Source organism: Monodon monoceros, unplaced genomic scaffold (genome assembly GCF_005190385.1).
Source record: "Monodon monoceros isolate NGI ecotype Baffin Bay Population unplaced genomic scaffold, NGI_Narwhal_1 Super_Scaffold_12, whole genome shotgun sequence".
NCBI lineage: Eukaryota > Metazoa > Chordata > Mammalia > Artiodactyla > Monodontidae > Monodon > Monodon monoceros.
In genome coordinates, this window is record NW_021703768.1 from 122,603,670 (window position 1) to 122,620,298 (window position 16,629).

The following is a 16,629-nucleotide window of genomic DNA, read 5'->3' on the forward strand; positions in this document are numbered from 1 at the left end:
CTTCTCCGCATTCCTCAGCATCTTCTGCTCCCCCCGCAGTGGCACTGGCTATCATTGTCATTTGTCAGGGCGGTTTTGCTCACTCTTGGCTTCACAGCACCTGACAGAGTGGTGCTGCATGGTCGACACTCATGACAGACACAAGTATTTGCTGGATGAACACGTGAATGAGGCATTCCAGGAAGGGACAAGTGTAGAGAAACAGCATGAACCAAGTCCCAGGGGGAAATAGCACAGGTCTCCCACTCACCTATGTCCCTTTGCTCTCCTCTGTCTTACAGCAAGTCAAAACTGTGAGATTCCAGAATTACAGCCCTCCTCCCGCCAAACATCACACCTCTGGGAAGCCTGAACAACCAGCCACCCCGAAGGGGTCCCAGCCTGAAGCAGCCCCCTTGGGCCCAGAGATGACCGTCCTATTTGCCCACCGAAGCGGCTGCCATTCTGGACAGCAGACAGACCTCCGGAGGAAGTCAACCTTTAGCAAAATCATGGCCCCAGCGCCCACTGCCTCGACCACGCAGACCGTGTTTCCCAGCAAATGAATCTACAGGTGGCTTTTCCTAGACCCCAAAGAGGTGAATTGCATTTAAATACAGTATGCCTCCACTGAGGGCGTCCTGCCATTCTTTGGGGACTCAAGCATGGGTCCTTGTTCTGTCCATTTTACCTCCAGGAAAGGACAGGTGGGAGTGGGGATTCCTGCCCTGGCTGGGAAGATAGACTAGGTGACCTTCCAAACATAATGATTCAATGTAGCAAGGCCACTACCCAGACCAAGGAATGGGAGCTCATCCTGCCCACTCTATTCCCCAGCATGGAGTGTGCAGCCTCTCATCCTCTGGGTTCTGTGTAGAATTTCTATGATGTTATAAAAGGGGCTTCAGCCAGGAGGGTCACAATGGTGGAATGCTGGCATTACTTCTTTGACCTCAACATCTTAGAACAGCTTCTGCCATCTTCTGGGACCTAGACACCAGCCACTAGTAGCCACCATATATTTGTGCCTCCATCAAGTCATAATCCTGGCTGCCAAGGGAGAATTTCTGGGAAGGGTGTGAGACAGATACTTTGAACATTCCAAGAACCCTCTAAACCAAAGAGAGACAGCTTCCTGGCTTTGCTCCAAACAAGGTCAGAGAGAAAGCTGACTACTCTCATACTTTAAGCTTCTCAATCTGCTTGCCCACATATAATCCTACACGATAGATAAGCAGGAATCACGTACTTGTGGAGAGGGTCTTGTATGGTGTTATGGACAATTCATTCATCCTGGCTCTAGTCTGATTTCCCCAAGAAAACAATGCATGCTTAGAAACAACTTGGTAAGGGGTTTGAGTTTAGATATACATTCTGTTTGCATTGCAACAGTCTTTACTTTCACTGATTTCTTCTATTTGGGGCAGCCTAGCTGTTTCACCAGGGTGCAGAATAAGGCAACAATGTCACTGAGAAGATGCCAATCCACAGCTGGGTTGGGGGTGCCTTCTAGAGGAAAGTTTCTATAAAAAGGGACTGGACAAATAAGGTTGGAGAGGAAAAGTGGGTAAGAAGGAGGAGAAAGGGAGAGTGAAGAAAATATGGAGGAGAGAGTGGGAGGTGATGAGAGTGAGAGAGAAAGAGGATTAGGGGAAGTGTCAGGGAAGAAGATAAAAGAGTAGGAGAGCAGCCTTGACATTCTAGACAGATGGGGAAAGAAGGATGGAGTCTGCAAAAGTAGGTGACCCCACTAAGGTGGGGCTGAAGTGAGTGGGACCAGCCAGGCAAAGCCTTGTAAACGGGGGTAAAAGAGCACCCCAGGGAGTTGAGGCAATGCTGTAAGACAAATCATTAATTCTCATTTAACTTAATTGTTGTGATTTAACATTTATTGCATGCCCATCGATGTGGGCACTTTAGTGCATAAATGCCATTTGCTACTAAGCCTGGATGTCATTTAAAAAAACAAAAGGCTGGGCTTCCCTGGCAGCGCAGTGGTTGAGAGTCCGCCTGCCGATGCGGGGGACACCGGTTCGTGCCCCGGTCCGGGAGGATCCCACATGCTGCGGAGCGGCTGGGCCCGCGAGCCATGGCCGCTGAGCCTGCGCGTCCGGAGCCTGTGCTCCGCAGCGGGAGAGGCCACAGCAGTGAGAGGCCCGCGTCGCACAAAAAAAAAAAAAAAAAAAAAAAAAAAAAAAAGGCAGGTCTAATTAGACCTTCTCCCTGGACAGTTCTTGAAGATCCTGGGATTAAAAACATCCATATTTTATGTACCAACCACACACTTGGCAAACTAAATTGTCAAGACTTTTCCAGGCCTTAATAAAACAAAAACCAAACCATAATCCTGCCAAGGAATACTGCACCTATGACAGACCTTTGGGGTTGGTAGAGCCAATGTGGTCACATGCTCTGGTGTTTCTGTGTGATAGTGACCCATGTCTATTCCACAAAAATTGTCAGGCCCAACTGCATGACTCAATGAGCTGAATATAGTAATCCAGATGGAGAAATGGGGAAAAGTCATAAAGACAGGCAGGCATTGTACGATTTGTCAAAATATGAGTACTTATACCTCGTATTTACCCCAAAAAGCACTCTTGGTGAGTTAATGAGTTTAGCAATCTACACCCAGAGTGGCAGATACACGGCATGCCCAGCCAACCAAACATTTAGTTTGTGCCTCAGTAGCAATGGAGCCAGTTAATTTTTAACTGTTGTGGCTGAAAATCAGGTTGTTTGGGCATAGTGAAGATACAATCCATACCCTCCAAATGAAACAGAATATTCTTCCCATTGTCCACGGTCTCTATAGAGTAACCTCTCTGAGAAATGTAAACAACGCCAGAGGCTGGCCATCCCCATTCCATCCAGCCTTCTTCCCCCATGCCCCGCATCAGACCCACTCCCTCCCAAACCAAATCCCATCTCTGCGGAGTCATATGAGGATTTGAAAGGGGCAGTAAAAGTTGAACTCACTGGGCACTGCCCATCATTTATCCTACCACCATGTTTCAGATATTCCTATGAGCTGGGTACTGCAATGAGAACAAGAGATACATCCTCTCCTATAACGTCCACCATAACCTTATAAGGCAAGTACAATTGTCCCCATTATAGAGCCAAGGAAACTGAGGCTTGAAGGGTAACCACAGACAGTGACAGAGCGAGTTTGATAGCTGCCCTCACCCTATCTAACTTCAGAGCCTAACTTGGGACTACGCTACATGAACTAAGAGACCATCCTTGATGTCAGGCCACTGACTTCAAACTGTAAGGAGGTGGCATAATGCAGTGGTTACAATTGCAGGCTCTGCTGCACAAAAACTGGGTCCAAATCTTCATTTACCACGTGCTAGCTATGTGATGCTGGGCAAGTTACTTAACCTGTCTGAGCCTTGTCTTCTTAAATAGGAACGATAATAGTGCCAACCTCACTGGGCTATTGTGAGGGTTAACTGAGATAATAAAGTGACCGGAACCATGCTGGCACATAGTGAACACCTGATAAATGTTAGCCTTGAATGTTTTTAAGGAAGCAGACCATCGAAATTCCAGGTGAAAAAGCCAAAAACAAGGGCCTGTCCGGGGATGTGGTGCTAAAAGGAGACCAAGTAGCCTAGTCATGGAGGTCACAACACAGTCTGAGTCCTGAAGGACAAGAAAGAGTCAGGCAGACAAAGGGGTGGGTGCCCAAGCAGGGAAAGCAGCATTTGGCAATGGGTTTAAATGTAGCAATCAAGCCAAGTTCTCTTGTACCTAAGTACAGAGGAATCTACTCCTTTGTGGAACATTCCCGGGATCCCAGTTGGATCCCTAGCACCTCTCGTCTGAAGCCACATATTCCATCCTGTGAGAGCTCCATCCCCTCAGCTAAGACTCAGAGTCCCTAGAAGAGGTGCCCCTTCACCCCATGATCAGACCTGACACCTCAGTGCTAGGAAAGCTGCAGAGGGCAGGCTCTGCCTGGGGGAGGGGGCAGAGAGCAGGGGGAGCATCTGAGAGGTGAAGGAGGGGCGCAACCAGCTGAGGACAGACTCTGAGGGCCACACCTAAGGAAATGGTGGGGTCACACTTGACTTGAGCAGCATCAAGGGCCTCACTTAAAACTTGTCTCCTTCCCTTATCGCGTGGGACCAGCTGCACCTCCTCCACCCTTCCCCCTCCCACAGACAGAGCTTTTGTAGCAGGAAGAGTTTAAAGCGACGCCCTACCTGTGACTTGGTGAGATGCAGAGCTGACTCACTGACTTCCAACTTCCCTTGACAATTCAGAAGGTCCGTCCACGCCAGGCCTGCGCTCCCGACTGGCAGCCATCTGATGGGGCTGCAATTGCCGTGAAACGGACATGCGCTCTTCAATTTGCCACGCAGCCCCAGTAGCCTGCTTCACTCACTCACACGACCTGCACCTGAACTGGGCGTGTTCCCCTAGAGACTGCGTGCTTGACTTCATCTCCCAGAGGCATCATAAACCCCTTGAAAGTTACAGCTGGATCCCCAGACATCCACTGATCCAGGCACACAGGTCTCAGGAGCATAGCAGGCCAAGCCAGGGCCCTACAGGGTGTCGTTCAGTAGTTTTGAGGTGGGGACTAAGCCTCTGTGCTTTCAACAAGCTCCCCAAGTGATTCTGAGGCACATGGAGTATGAGAATCAAATTCACCTTTCTCATGTGGTATAGCAGAGCTGACATTTGGATCTGACATTCAGCAGGAGTATGACCTCACTGGTGGTTAATATATTGAAATCGTCCTGTACTGATAGGTGAATAGATGCTCTGAGCTCCCCAAGACCTCTCCCCGCTCCCACACCCTGACCCTTTCTCCATGTCGTCCTCCCCATCGCTCTCCCATCCAACAGCTAAAAAGCTAAGGCCAGCTGCAGCTGAGACCTCCAGCAATAAAGCCCTTCTTCATGCTGATTGGCTAGTGCCTATGCCATACTGATTACTAAATATCTTGACTGTTACCCTATTATAGCGAATAAGGCCCAGAGGTTGAGAGCACTGCTGTCAAACCTGACACTCTTCCCAACCCCCATCCTGGCCACTGTTCATCCCTCGACAAGCACCTTCATCAGGCCCCTAGCTTAGGAAAGGAGCTGACTTGGAGGATGAGCATTTCCATGCCTATTCACCTACCTTTTTCAGCTAAGAGTTTCATAGGCATAAGTAATGCACTTCAGCTTCCCAGCTCCTCTGGCATCATGTTGGCAGGTATGGAAGCACATAATTTGCTTCAATAAGATGAGCAGGCCTCCATCTTGATCCTCTCCCCCGCCCCTATTCACACGGGCAGCCCCACAGCCTCTGACTCCCTTCCCAGGAAGTGAGAAGCTGAAGCAGGTAGAATAAGGAGGGCCTCTCAAGCCTCTCCAGCTGGGAGCAAGTACTTAACAAGCTGGGCTCTCCTGGGACAGCAGCTGCCGTCACTGATGCTTCTCTTACTTAGTCTTGAGAGTAAAGACTCCAGTTCCCCCTTGGGCTAAGTGAAAGGAGTGTTAGCACTTACAGAAACCTCTTAGGTGAGCCTGAAAGGCAGTCACCTAGGGGAATGTGTTTGGCAGGCAAGACTAAGCCAGAGGAATTAACTCCAGAGAGCCCTGCAGCAGGTTGGTGTCCCTGAGGATAAATCTCACAAGGACGTTTTTCTTGAAATAGAGCAATGTTAAATGATGATCAAAGCCACCTGCTGTTGGCCAGTCCATAGTATTGTGTCCTAGACCAGAGCAGAAACAAAATGTTCCCAGGAAGCCCTTCTGCCTATTGACCTATACTTTGACAAATGGAATGCAGCAGAGTTGGGATCAAAGATGATGGGATGGAGGAGCATTAGATTCACCCATCCAACCATCCATCCATCCATCCATCCATTCAGTCAACAACAGTTCATTCCTCACGTACTCTGGACCAGGCTCTATGAGAGGCAACAGAAATAAAGTAGTTACCAGGATAGATAAAAATACATATGGCCCTTACAGAATGCTGTTTCTTATTACTTTTTTCTGGATTTTGGGCTCCTTTCTGCTTTTCTCCCCTTTTATAATTAAATGTTCTATAGAAATATATAGAATAATAAAACCAATAACCATATACCCACCACCTAGCTTTTTAAAAAATAATTGAAACGTGCTGTGTGCTTCTCCCAGTCCCATTCCTTCCTTCACCACCTCCCCACTTCCTTCACAACCACTATCCTGAATTCCATGCTTATCACTCCCTGTAAATTTCCCAATCATGTACCATATGGAACTCTGAGTGCAGCTCATAGAGGTACTCAGTAAGCACTAGTCAAAGCAAATATTGCAACCTGGGGCCATAGATACCCTGCCTGAATATTTGAACTCCCATCTGGCTTCTGTCACTGGGACTCTAAAGCTTTGATTCATTGCTGGGAATTGAGATTTTGATGCACCAGCATGTCTGGTTTTGAGAAGTTTGAGTTTAAAGGGGTTTTTACAAGAGTTCTTCCAAGTACAGCTGTTTTAGGAGACCTTGTTGCTCCTGAGTAGAGAAAATATGGGTTGTGGCTCTGCCTGCATTGTTTGAATACAGGGTTTTCTACCTAGCTCTCCTCTGGGTGTTGTCTGGAGCCTCTGGGTAGCCAACTGCAAAAAGCAGAGTAGCTCCTCAACTTCTGAAACTAAAACAGATCTTGCTGCTGCTGCCACCAAATTCTTATAAGAACCTCGTGAAGAGTGCAGAGAAAAGTTATTTTTGTCCCCAGACTACAGATCAAAAAACTGAGACTCCAGATATTTCAATGCCTTGATTAAGGTCACATAATTAGTTTGAGATGGAAGGGAGACTACTGATTCTTCATCCAGCAATAACTGTCACCATTTACTGAGCACCTACTGTGTACCAAGCACTGTACATGCATTATGCCATCCAATCCTACCCAACCCTATGAATGCAGGTACTGCTATTATTCCATTTTAGGGATTAGAATTATGACTCACAGGTCAAATGGCCTGTCCAAGGCAACAAGAACTAGAACCCAGGACTCTAAATCCAAACCTTCATCTTAAATCACCCCATCCCTCTTCTTCAATAGCAACTGTAAGCACATAACATGGCTGAGGTTGGAGAGGCTGCACAAATGTGTGTGTGCTGCTGAGACCACAGGGCTGAGGATGGAGACAGGGGTGGGGGAATGCTTTAACTCAGGGGGTCAAGCCCTCCCAGAGAATAAGTGTTGGGTTGGCCAAAAAATTCGTTCGGGTTCTTCCATAACGTCTTAACAGAAGAACCCAAACGAACTCTTTAGCCAACCCATACAAGGGTCTTATCATCCAAGAAGTAGGGACGGAAAGGAAGGTGACTGAGAGTGTTCTGTACAGAGAAATCCAAAAAGCAAATCTACGCCTGCTGCAAGGGCGGCCAGACGCAGCCCAGCAACTTGTAAAAGAACCAAAGCTTGCAATGTGGTTCTGGATCATTGACATCAAAACACAATGATTATTTTGCATTCCCTAGATCTCTCCCTCTTCTTGAGTTTACTTCCAGTTTTGCTTGTCCTCACTCTAAAGGATACAGAGTCCAGAAGAAGGGGAACATGATTTCCAAAATGACCCCCACTTTCATCTTCTCTGTGGGAACAAGAGGACTCAGAGAGCTGACACCTTCCAGTGTTCCATGCTGGTATTTTTCCGAAGTTCAAAGGCAATTGCTTTCGGGGGTGGGGGTGGGGTACATACACACCCACAGATGCAAGCTAATTATGCAGATAGGGTCACTGCTGGATGGACAAGAGCTGCAGCCTGGTAAGGACTAAAAGGATGCCAGCCAAGACCCAGGGAGAAAGGCAAAATGCATTCGCAAAGGCCATTTTGTGTATCCTTGGTGAACGCTGTTAGAATCAATGCTAGCGTGACCGACCGACTTGATGAAGGCCACTTGCAATGTCAGAGTTTGACGGCTGTCAGTCGCACGTGTCCTAGAGGCCAGAGCCATCCTAATGTCCTTCCCATGAAAACAACTCCCTGGACCATCTGAGAGGATTGTGAGAACTATTTGCAGTCAGGAGACTCTCACAAATAAGCAAAAGCAAGCATGAATCAAAACATAAGGAGACAGCAAAAACGCCTGGGGGACCATAGAGGAATTCAAACAAATATCACCTTCAAAGGGTTGTACTTGGATCCCTACGCCTTCCCCACCCAGTTCCTTGGGAGATGTTTTCCATGTCTGTCTAGGAGAGAGCTGGAGGACCACACTGCCTGAGGTCTGCCTGAGGAGAACATGTCAGTCACAGCTCAAGAGAGATGGCACATGCTTCCATGACAAAGGACAGAGCAGTAAGACAGCCGGAAGGCGCCATACTGTTTGGAATGGAAGGCTAATTTTAGATATCAAAACCACATTTCCAAATATTCCATCCTGCACATTCTATTTATAAACTGAATTCTTTTTTAAGCTTACAGTCTTTTTAGATTTGGCAAATTTGATAGCTTGGACCTTCTTCATGGAGACCTCCAGTAAAGGACTAAATTTTAACACGTCAGTCAACAAGGATTTGGGGGTAGCTATTCTAGCTGTATTCCCAATCCACTAGAACTTTACAAGATATGGAGAAACAATATAATAGCTAGGGTGACGGGTTTTGGAACCAAATCATCTGGGGTTTGGTCCCAGCTTGTCACTTACTAGTTAGGTTTCCTTTGGCAAATGACTGAAGCAACTTGAGAAAGTTACACCACCTCCCTAAACCTGCTTTCTCATCTGTAAAATGGGAATCAGAACCTCCACCTCATAGGGTTCTCAGCAGGATTAAATGAGATCATGCTTGCACAGCTCTGATGGTGATACGGGGTACATCAAAGTGTTCAATAAATGGTAGCTATTACCCATAAGTGGGAATGGAGGGACAATTCAAAAACAGAGTACAAGAAAGAGCTAGGCTCAGAAGCAAGAGCAGGGAGTAATGAAGGAGTGTTTCAGCTGTCAGGAGAGCTCCACTAAGGCGAAACAGATTCTGAAAGATGGCAGCATGGAGAAATGAAGAGGAAACCACCTGGGCTCTGGAATCACATATCCCTGGGCTCAAATCCTGGCCCCACCACTTCTTGGCTGTCTGACCTTGGACCAAGTTAACTAACCTCTCTGAGACTTTCTTTACTCATCTGAGGAGTGAAAACAATAATCAACACTTCACAGAGTCATTGGGAAGATTAAGTAAGACAGATAGGCCAGATGCTGGCGTGCAGAAGGGACCCTAGCAGTGAATTCTGCAGTCATGACAAAGGCAGGTGATCAGGAGAAATGCTAAAATAAGAACAGAATCTTCTTACTACCATTCATTACACGTCTACTAAATGCCAGGGACTGAGCTAACCCCTTAGAGGGTCATTTACAGGGTGGTTAAAAGCACAGTGAGTCAGGTGACCGGGATTCAAATCCAGGCTCTGCGTTTCCTCCCTGTGTGATCACGGGGAAGTCATTTAATCTTCCCAAACTTTAGTCCCCTTGCTTGTAAAATGCAGGTTCTAACTGTGCTTTCCTTGAGTGGTTTGGTGGGGACTAAAAGAGATAATGGGCATGAGGTCATTAGCACAGTGCCCAGCTCTTAGAAAATGCTCTGTGACGTTAGCTATCATGACTGTTTACATGCCTTTTCTCATTTAACATTCACAACAATCCCATGAGTTGGGTGTTATTGTCCCCTATTTATGGATCAAACAGATCTGAGGCTCTGAGGATAAATCACTTGTCTAAGGTCACAGAAAGGAAGCAGTGGGGCTGGCTCTGTAAGACTAGAAATCTCAGCTTCTTTGTTCTCTTCACTTTTCAGATCAGCTGGTCAGTGGCACCAGGGTTGAGGAAATATGACAGTTATTTTTAAATGTATCTCATGCCATAACCCTCATCAGTCTTTTGTCTTCTGGTTGTCCCTATCACCTCACCTCCTCATCTGTTGAAGGTTTGAGGTTTAAGGTCATCTGTGACCCTGAATGCAGCCGGTGGGCACCTTGGTGCTGCCCCTCTGGGGACTCACTTGCGGCTTCACAAGGTTGACAAGGTTTATGAAATGTCCATTCTGATTTGCAAATAGGTCTGACATGGACATGCTTCCAGCTGGCTGGTGATTTCGATAACAACCCCTCCTCCTCGGTGCTAATTAACAGAAATTAAATGTCCCTGGCACACTCTGTAATTCAGAAAATGCATGTGCTGATTAGTTAATCCCCAGCTGGACACGCCATTATGACCAAGGGGCTCCAGGCCAAAGTCCTAGCTCTCATTCCATCTCCATTTAAAGTCACAGAATGTTTTCTTCCTGGGTAGAAATCAGTGTCACCTCATTCATTTATTCATTCATTTTCATTCAACAAATACTGATTGAGCATCTATGTGTGTGAGGTTTTGTCCCATACAGTTGGGATACAGCAGTGAACAAAGCAAGTAATGTTCCTGCCTTCATGAACGGGAGTAAATGGTAAACCATTAAACACACAGGATTGTTTCTATATGACAGATGTTATGAAGGAAACAAAGAGGTGGGACGGAGAATGGCTGGGGGGGGTATGCACTACATTGGGTAGGGTGGCCAGGAAAGGATTCTCCAAGGAGGTGAGATTTCAACTGAGATTTGAAGACTGAGAAGGAATCGGACATGCAGCATAGTGAGATAAAGAGGAACAAGCTCAAAGTGTCAAGGAAATTCATTCATTTATCAAACATTTTTGATCATACATTCAATATGTGTTGAATGAACAATTGGAGAATAAATGAATCCTCTTTTTCCTGCCAAGAAGGACCTTCACAGGAAAGATGAACTTATGGGCGATGCCACAAGCTTAGAGGCAAGTTACTTCCATTTTCTCCAGCCCTGTTTCACCTCTCAAACAAGGGACTTGGCTCAGGCACTAGCATTCCAGGACTGCAGGATCTTAAGTACTCACCTTCCAAAGGGACTGGCCCTCACAGCTCTTTAAAGCCATGATTCTGCAGCAAGCAAAAAGCAATGTCATTTTTCTAAGCAGTCAAAATGGTTGTTTCGAATTATGTAGACAAGGCATAAAACATCATCTGCTTTGTTATCATTAGGATATATGTATTGAATTCCCCACGCCCACTTACTCATTCCAAGAATATTATTATTAGTTGCGAGTCTCCCTCTCCCCTTCCCTCCCTCCCTCCCTCCTCCTCCCCACCCCCCCATCTCCTTCACTCTCTTCCGCTCACCTTTCTCTGGCCTAGCAGTAGAGAGCCCAGGCTATAGAATCAGAACACCCATTGTATCTCAAGTGTGACTCACTGTGTGACTCTGAGCAAGTCACTTCACCTCTGTGAGTCTCAATTTTCTCATCTGTATAATAGGAAGAATAATAGAGGCCCTCTCCTGACAATCATATAAAGTAAATACTGAGCTATTGTTATCCTCATTTTGTGGATTAGGATGTAAAATTCTAAGAACTCTATTCAGGTTTTTAAGGCAAAAGAGACTCCGGTAATGAGTGTGACCATGAGCCAGTTTAATGATCTGTATCCACCACCTGTAGGGTTTTCCATTCTTTGAGATAATCAAGAACCAGGAACATAATAAATAGCCTTGAAGAGGTCTCTTAATTTATAGTAATACTTTTGAGCCAACAATGATAGACAGACCCCCTGCCTTGTGCCAGACACTTTTATGTGCTTTACTTATATTGACTGATTTTAAAATCTCACTACAACCATACAAAGTAAATACTATCACTATGCCCATTTTACAGGTAAAGAAACTAAGACCTAGAGAGATTAAATAGTTTCCATGGGGTCATACAGTTGGGACTTGGTGGAGCTTGGGAATAAACCCAGGCAATCGGACCCCAGTGGATGCTGCTAGCTGCTTGCCACCTCATTTAAGATGAGACACAAAAGCTTTCCTGCAGACATCAGGGTTTTCTACTTCAAGCAGACCTGTCCCCTGAGTGCTCAATAAGCAAAGCATTATTACCTGCCTAATCCTAAAACCCCTGGCCTGTGGACACAGGACTGATAAGAGCTGCTACCCAGTACTGTACAACGCCAGCCATAGGTAAATTCACCCCTCCTGCCACTGATGGGATTTTTGAGTGTCCGTTAAAATGTCAGTGGATCTTAGAGTTGAAGTTCTTTCTACATCATTTAGCACAACCTGGAAGATCAGATTCATGTGGCAGCTGGCCTTCCCTTGGCAGTTACTTCCTTATTACTTCCCTGTCCCTGCGCTCACCCTCAGAAATGCTACATCACAACAAAGGTAGTTAAAGAGCTAACAAACCACCACTACTCCCTTGAGATCCAGAAGCAGTTGTCTCAAATCACCTTGCCTCCAGTCTCGGAGGGATATGCCCCCAGCTGCTGATGCCAGGCCTGATGTGCAGATCAAAGCAGCCATTTCCAGGCCCCCTGTGATAGCAACGGGTTGACCCATATCCAGAGGCAGGTGCCCAGCATCAGTGCCGGTACCCACTTAGGCACAGGGAGGAGAAGCAGACTATGTCTAACACAGGTGTCTTCCCTTTTTAGGGATAAAAGTTGTGAATAGCAGGCTGAAACTCCTGCCCATGTTTGGGGGTGTACGATGGAGACAGCATAACTCCAAATCCTGTGTAACTTATCGTCATGATGGAACGCAGAATGCGTCCTCATAATCACAGGCTTTCTATTCATTCCTGCTTCTCGCGTTGAATAGGAAGCGGCCACCTGGAGCCTCCAATGGCTCTTACTTGCTGTTATTCTGAGTGGAGCACGTAAGTCCTGTCTTGCATCGGCAGGCCCTGAGAGCACAGAGAAGCTCAGTTGTTAGCCCAGATGTGGCTGCCTGCTTGAAAGCTCAGGCTCCTTCTGTATACTTAGTCTCTGTAGCCACAATTCATGCTTCTGCCTTTGGAAAGTGGGTTTTGATCAGACTCCCAAAACCGATACTTCCCATAAACTTTGCTTGCAAGATCCAGCTGTCCTGTGCCACCCCGCAAAGAATGAACCTGTCTGTGATCATCACTAAAATTTCCCCAAAGACAAAACTGGCCTGTTAAATCAGCAGGAGTCGTTGGATAGAAAAGGACTCAGGCTCCAAATGAAAGACATTGGGCAGGAGATAGAAAACTCCCTCTCCTACTTATTTCCTGTTTTACTGGGTTTTCATGGGAATTCACTTGTGGACAAACTCCGAGCCTGGGTCTTTTAGAAAGCAAATCTTTTTAAATGTTATTGGACCAATTTCCCATCATCCTTTTAGCCTTCTCCTGTCCCCCTTCAGCATGGTCAGTTGGGACTTCATTTGCACTCAGAAGGGCCAAGAGCCAAGCACTGGCAGCAAAGTCACAGAGAGCAGCCAGCTCCTGTGATGCCCATCCAAACCGCCTGCCCTCACCTGGACAAGGGGCAGCTGGAAGTGTTGGCTGCACTTCCTTCTGAGCATCCTCAGCCTCGGGAAGAGAAGAGGCACCAGGGGCTAGGCAGGAAGGGGAGGACATTGGCTACATGTGTGGGGATGACAGGAATGCAGGTTGGGTTTGGAAATCAAAACTAAAATATTTGAGGCTTTGGAGAAATTCTGGGGGCTCGTGAATTTTAACTTTATGTTTTAAATAATTTCAGACTTTTAGAAATGTTGCTAAAATAGTACAAGGAATTCCTGTATACCCTTCAGGACTAGGTTCCCTAGATATTAACATTTTACTATGTTTGTTTTGATCCTCTCTTTTATATATGTAGGTACATATATATTAATTAATTATTAAATTAAAATTTAATATAAATTATATATATAATTTTTCTGAACCGTTTGGAAGTAAGCTAAAAATCAAGTGCCCGTTTTCCCCTAAACATTTCAGTGTGTATTTCCTAAAAACAAGGGTGTTACGTAATCACAATGCAATTACCAAAATCAGGAAATTAACACTGATATAGCACTATTAACTACAGATCTTATCCAATTGTCCCATTCTTTTCCTTTACAGAGAAAACAGATTTTCATGTCTTGTCTAGGATCCCATCTAGGACCACATATTGCATTTGTCATCTCTTTAGTTTCTTTTAATCTGGAACAGTTCCTCAAGATTCATTGTCTTCCATGATCCTGGCATTTCAAAGAATATAGGCCATTTATTTTATAGAATGTCTCTCAATTAGGCTTTGTCTGACATTTCTTAATCAATAGATTCAGATTATTCATTTTTGGCAGTAATGGATGATAATCCTTACAAATAATCAAATAGGAATCCCTGAGTCCATACTATACAAAGAAATGAGGGAGAAGGAAAAGCTCTTCCTTACAGTACAGGGCCAACTAAAAATTGTAGAAGGAATGATGGAATTTTTTGAAATCCCAGTTTGACAACCACTGCAGTAACAATTGGTTCGAGCAAAAGTCATCAATGGATTAAAACTAGTGTATCAGAGAATCTCCTCAAAAGATACTTACTAATCACAAATGGGAAAATAACAATTTTATAGTGAAGAAAGCTGGTAGACAACCACCTTAACCAAAAGATCAAAGTTAGCATCTCCAGTAATGGGGAAGTAGATAGTGTGTACCTCCCGATATGACGAACGGAGGACACGACATCTCTTTTGTGAAATGAAAAGACAAATTCCTGCCCAAAAGACTTAAGAATTTTAAAGAACTACAGTTCTAACCAGGCTGCATTCACACACAATAGATTCTAAAATCCTTTTCACCTTCACAGACCCCGCCTTGGAAATCTTCCCAGGAGGAGCTAGCAATAACCGGTTACTGAAGAGAGCAAATCGTCTGCTTGAATGGAAACCGCTCGGTACAGAGCTGTGGACCATGTGATACTCCTTGGACATCAGGGATGGTACAGGAATACCAGTAGGCTGGCCTCCAAGACAGCAGGGTAATAGGAGAAAAAGCAAATGTGTCTTCCCACAGTATCAATGGGTGGCAGGCCAGGTTGGAGAAAAGCACGTGAGTCATGTGCCGCTACACGTTACGCCAGACTCCTGGCCCTCCTGTTATTCTGTTCTGCTGTCAAAGCCAAACTTTGTCTTGCCAATTTCTCACACCTTGGCACCTAACTGACAAATGAAAAGACCGAACATCAAATGCCTCCCAACACTGTGTCTGGCCTATTGCTCCAGCTCAGATTTAGAGCAGTACAGGGGATGGCATAATATTCTCCTCTCAGATGTTCAAGCCAGAGAGGCTAGTGCTTCTTCACAATGTCCCCAGCCTTCACTCCCTCCCCTGACTGTGCATCCTGCATCATGCCACCACATCCACATTCTTTTCCATTCCAATTCCGTTCTGTCTTTCCACCCTGATACTTTCTGATCCAGAGGGTTCTTGTTAGAATATACCAATCAAGGAAATAAGGACTTAGTACATAAATAATCTCAGACAAGAAACATGCATGATGTTATAAGGGAGATGCCACAGACTGCAGTGCTATTTCAAGTCTAAAGATATAAAAATCAGTTATAACCATGCAGGCTTTTTTCTTCAGAAATAAGTCATCTTAAAAGAGTCAAAAGAAGATATTCTACCCCTGTTTTTTCAAAAAGACTATAATTTAAAATATAAATTTTAAATTACCTGTGCTGGGCTTCCCTGGTGGCGCAGTGGTTGAGAGTCCGCCTGCCGATGCAGGGGACACAGGTTTGTGCCCCGGTCCGGGAAGATCCCACATGTGGTGGAGCGGCTGTGCCCGTGAGCCATGGCCGCTGAGCCTGCGCGTCCGGAGCCTGTGCTCCGCAACGGGAGAGGCCACAACAGTGAGAGGCCCGCGTACCGCAAAAAATAAATAAATAAATAAATAAATTATCTGTGCTAACCTGAGAGATTGTACAGATAAATGAAATGCACAAATACCCCCAGACTCTTTGAGCCATGTGTTTTCATCTTCTCCCCCATCTTAAGACATCAATAAGAGTTTCATTTCTAAAAGCACATGCCACCTTGATTATCAAAGACAATGACAGGAATGCAGCATGATTTGGATATGTATTGAAGATGGTTTTGAAGTTCAGTATCATAATTTTGCACTGAAGCATCCCCAGTCTTTCATCCAGTCCTGCTGGTAAGGAGCCAAGCCAAACCATGAGCTGAGTAAGGACTGTATTTTGTGGTTACAGAAATGTTTTCCTCTGTGTGAAGCTGTCACTTGCAGGGCTCAAACTGGCACCTGTGTCTTAATGGGATGACTAACTTGATGGACTTCTTAATCATAGCCTTCTCTTGGTTAACCCCAGGGGAAGGTGATAATAGGCAACAAGAAGCCCCACAGCATTGGCTTTATCTGCCAAGACGTGAGTGAGAAGCAAGAGGTATGATGAGACCACAGAAAGGCCAATGCAGTGACGACATCTCCTTCTTACATGTGGTCCATGATGGTACTGCCAATTGTCGGTCATCCCTTTTCTCTGAACTACTGTGACTAAATGTTGGTTCCATTTCCTCTGGGATGAATTTGGGTTTGGCTGGCTCCTCAGAAGCAATGAATAGAGAGATGCTGCCTTCAGATTCTGGCATCTACTTGTTACAGTCATGAGGCCTTACAACCCACCTATAGATAGGTTTCAAAGACTTCACTAGCCAGGGCAAAGTCATAGAGTGTCAGAGTTGGAAGGAATTTTAGTTTTATAGGTGATATACAGAAAGGTTAAGTATAGGCAAGCTGTCCACACGAAAGCAAGTTGTATAAGCTGGGTGGGGAT

At 45.5% G+C, this 16,629-nt stretch overlaps 1 protein-coding gene and 1 long non-coding RNA gene across 3 annotated transcripts in view; one reads left to right on the forward strand and one right to left on the reverse strand.

The window, feature by feature from the left end:
* LOC114892172 overlaps window positions 1–4,322 on the reverse strand; it is a 67,387-nt gene extending 63,065 nt beyond the window's left edge. The window contains exon 1 of the long non-coding RNA XR_003792681.1: window positions 4,194–4,322. This is a non-coding gene — a long non-coding RNA (uncharacterized LOC114892172). The remainder of the gene's footprint in view (window positions 1–4,193) is intronic.
* The window catches only part of SH3RF2 (SH3 domain containing ring finger 2), a 141,099-nt gene extending 125,648 nt beyond the window's left edge, over window positions 1–15,451 (forward strand). The window contains exons 10-11 of one of the 2 annotated variants that reach the window (XM_029216841.1): window positions 282–578; window positions 14,640–15,451. In XM_029216841.1, the coding sequence (XP_029072674.1) occupies window positions 282–545 (264 nt within the window). In that variant the 3' untranslated portion in view covers window positions 546–578; window positions 14,640–15,451. Of the gene's footprint in view, window positions 1–281; window positions 610–14,639 lie in introns of those variants that run through there. The other variant, XM_029216840.1, reaches the window with a different exon arrangement.
* Window positions 15,452–16,629: the final 1,178 nt, after the last annotated feature.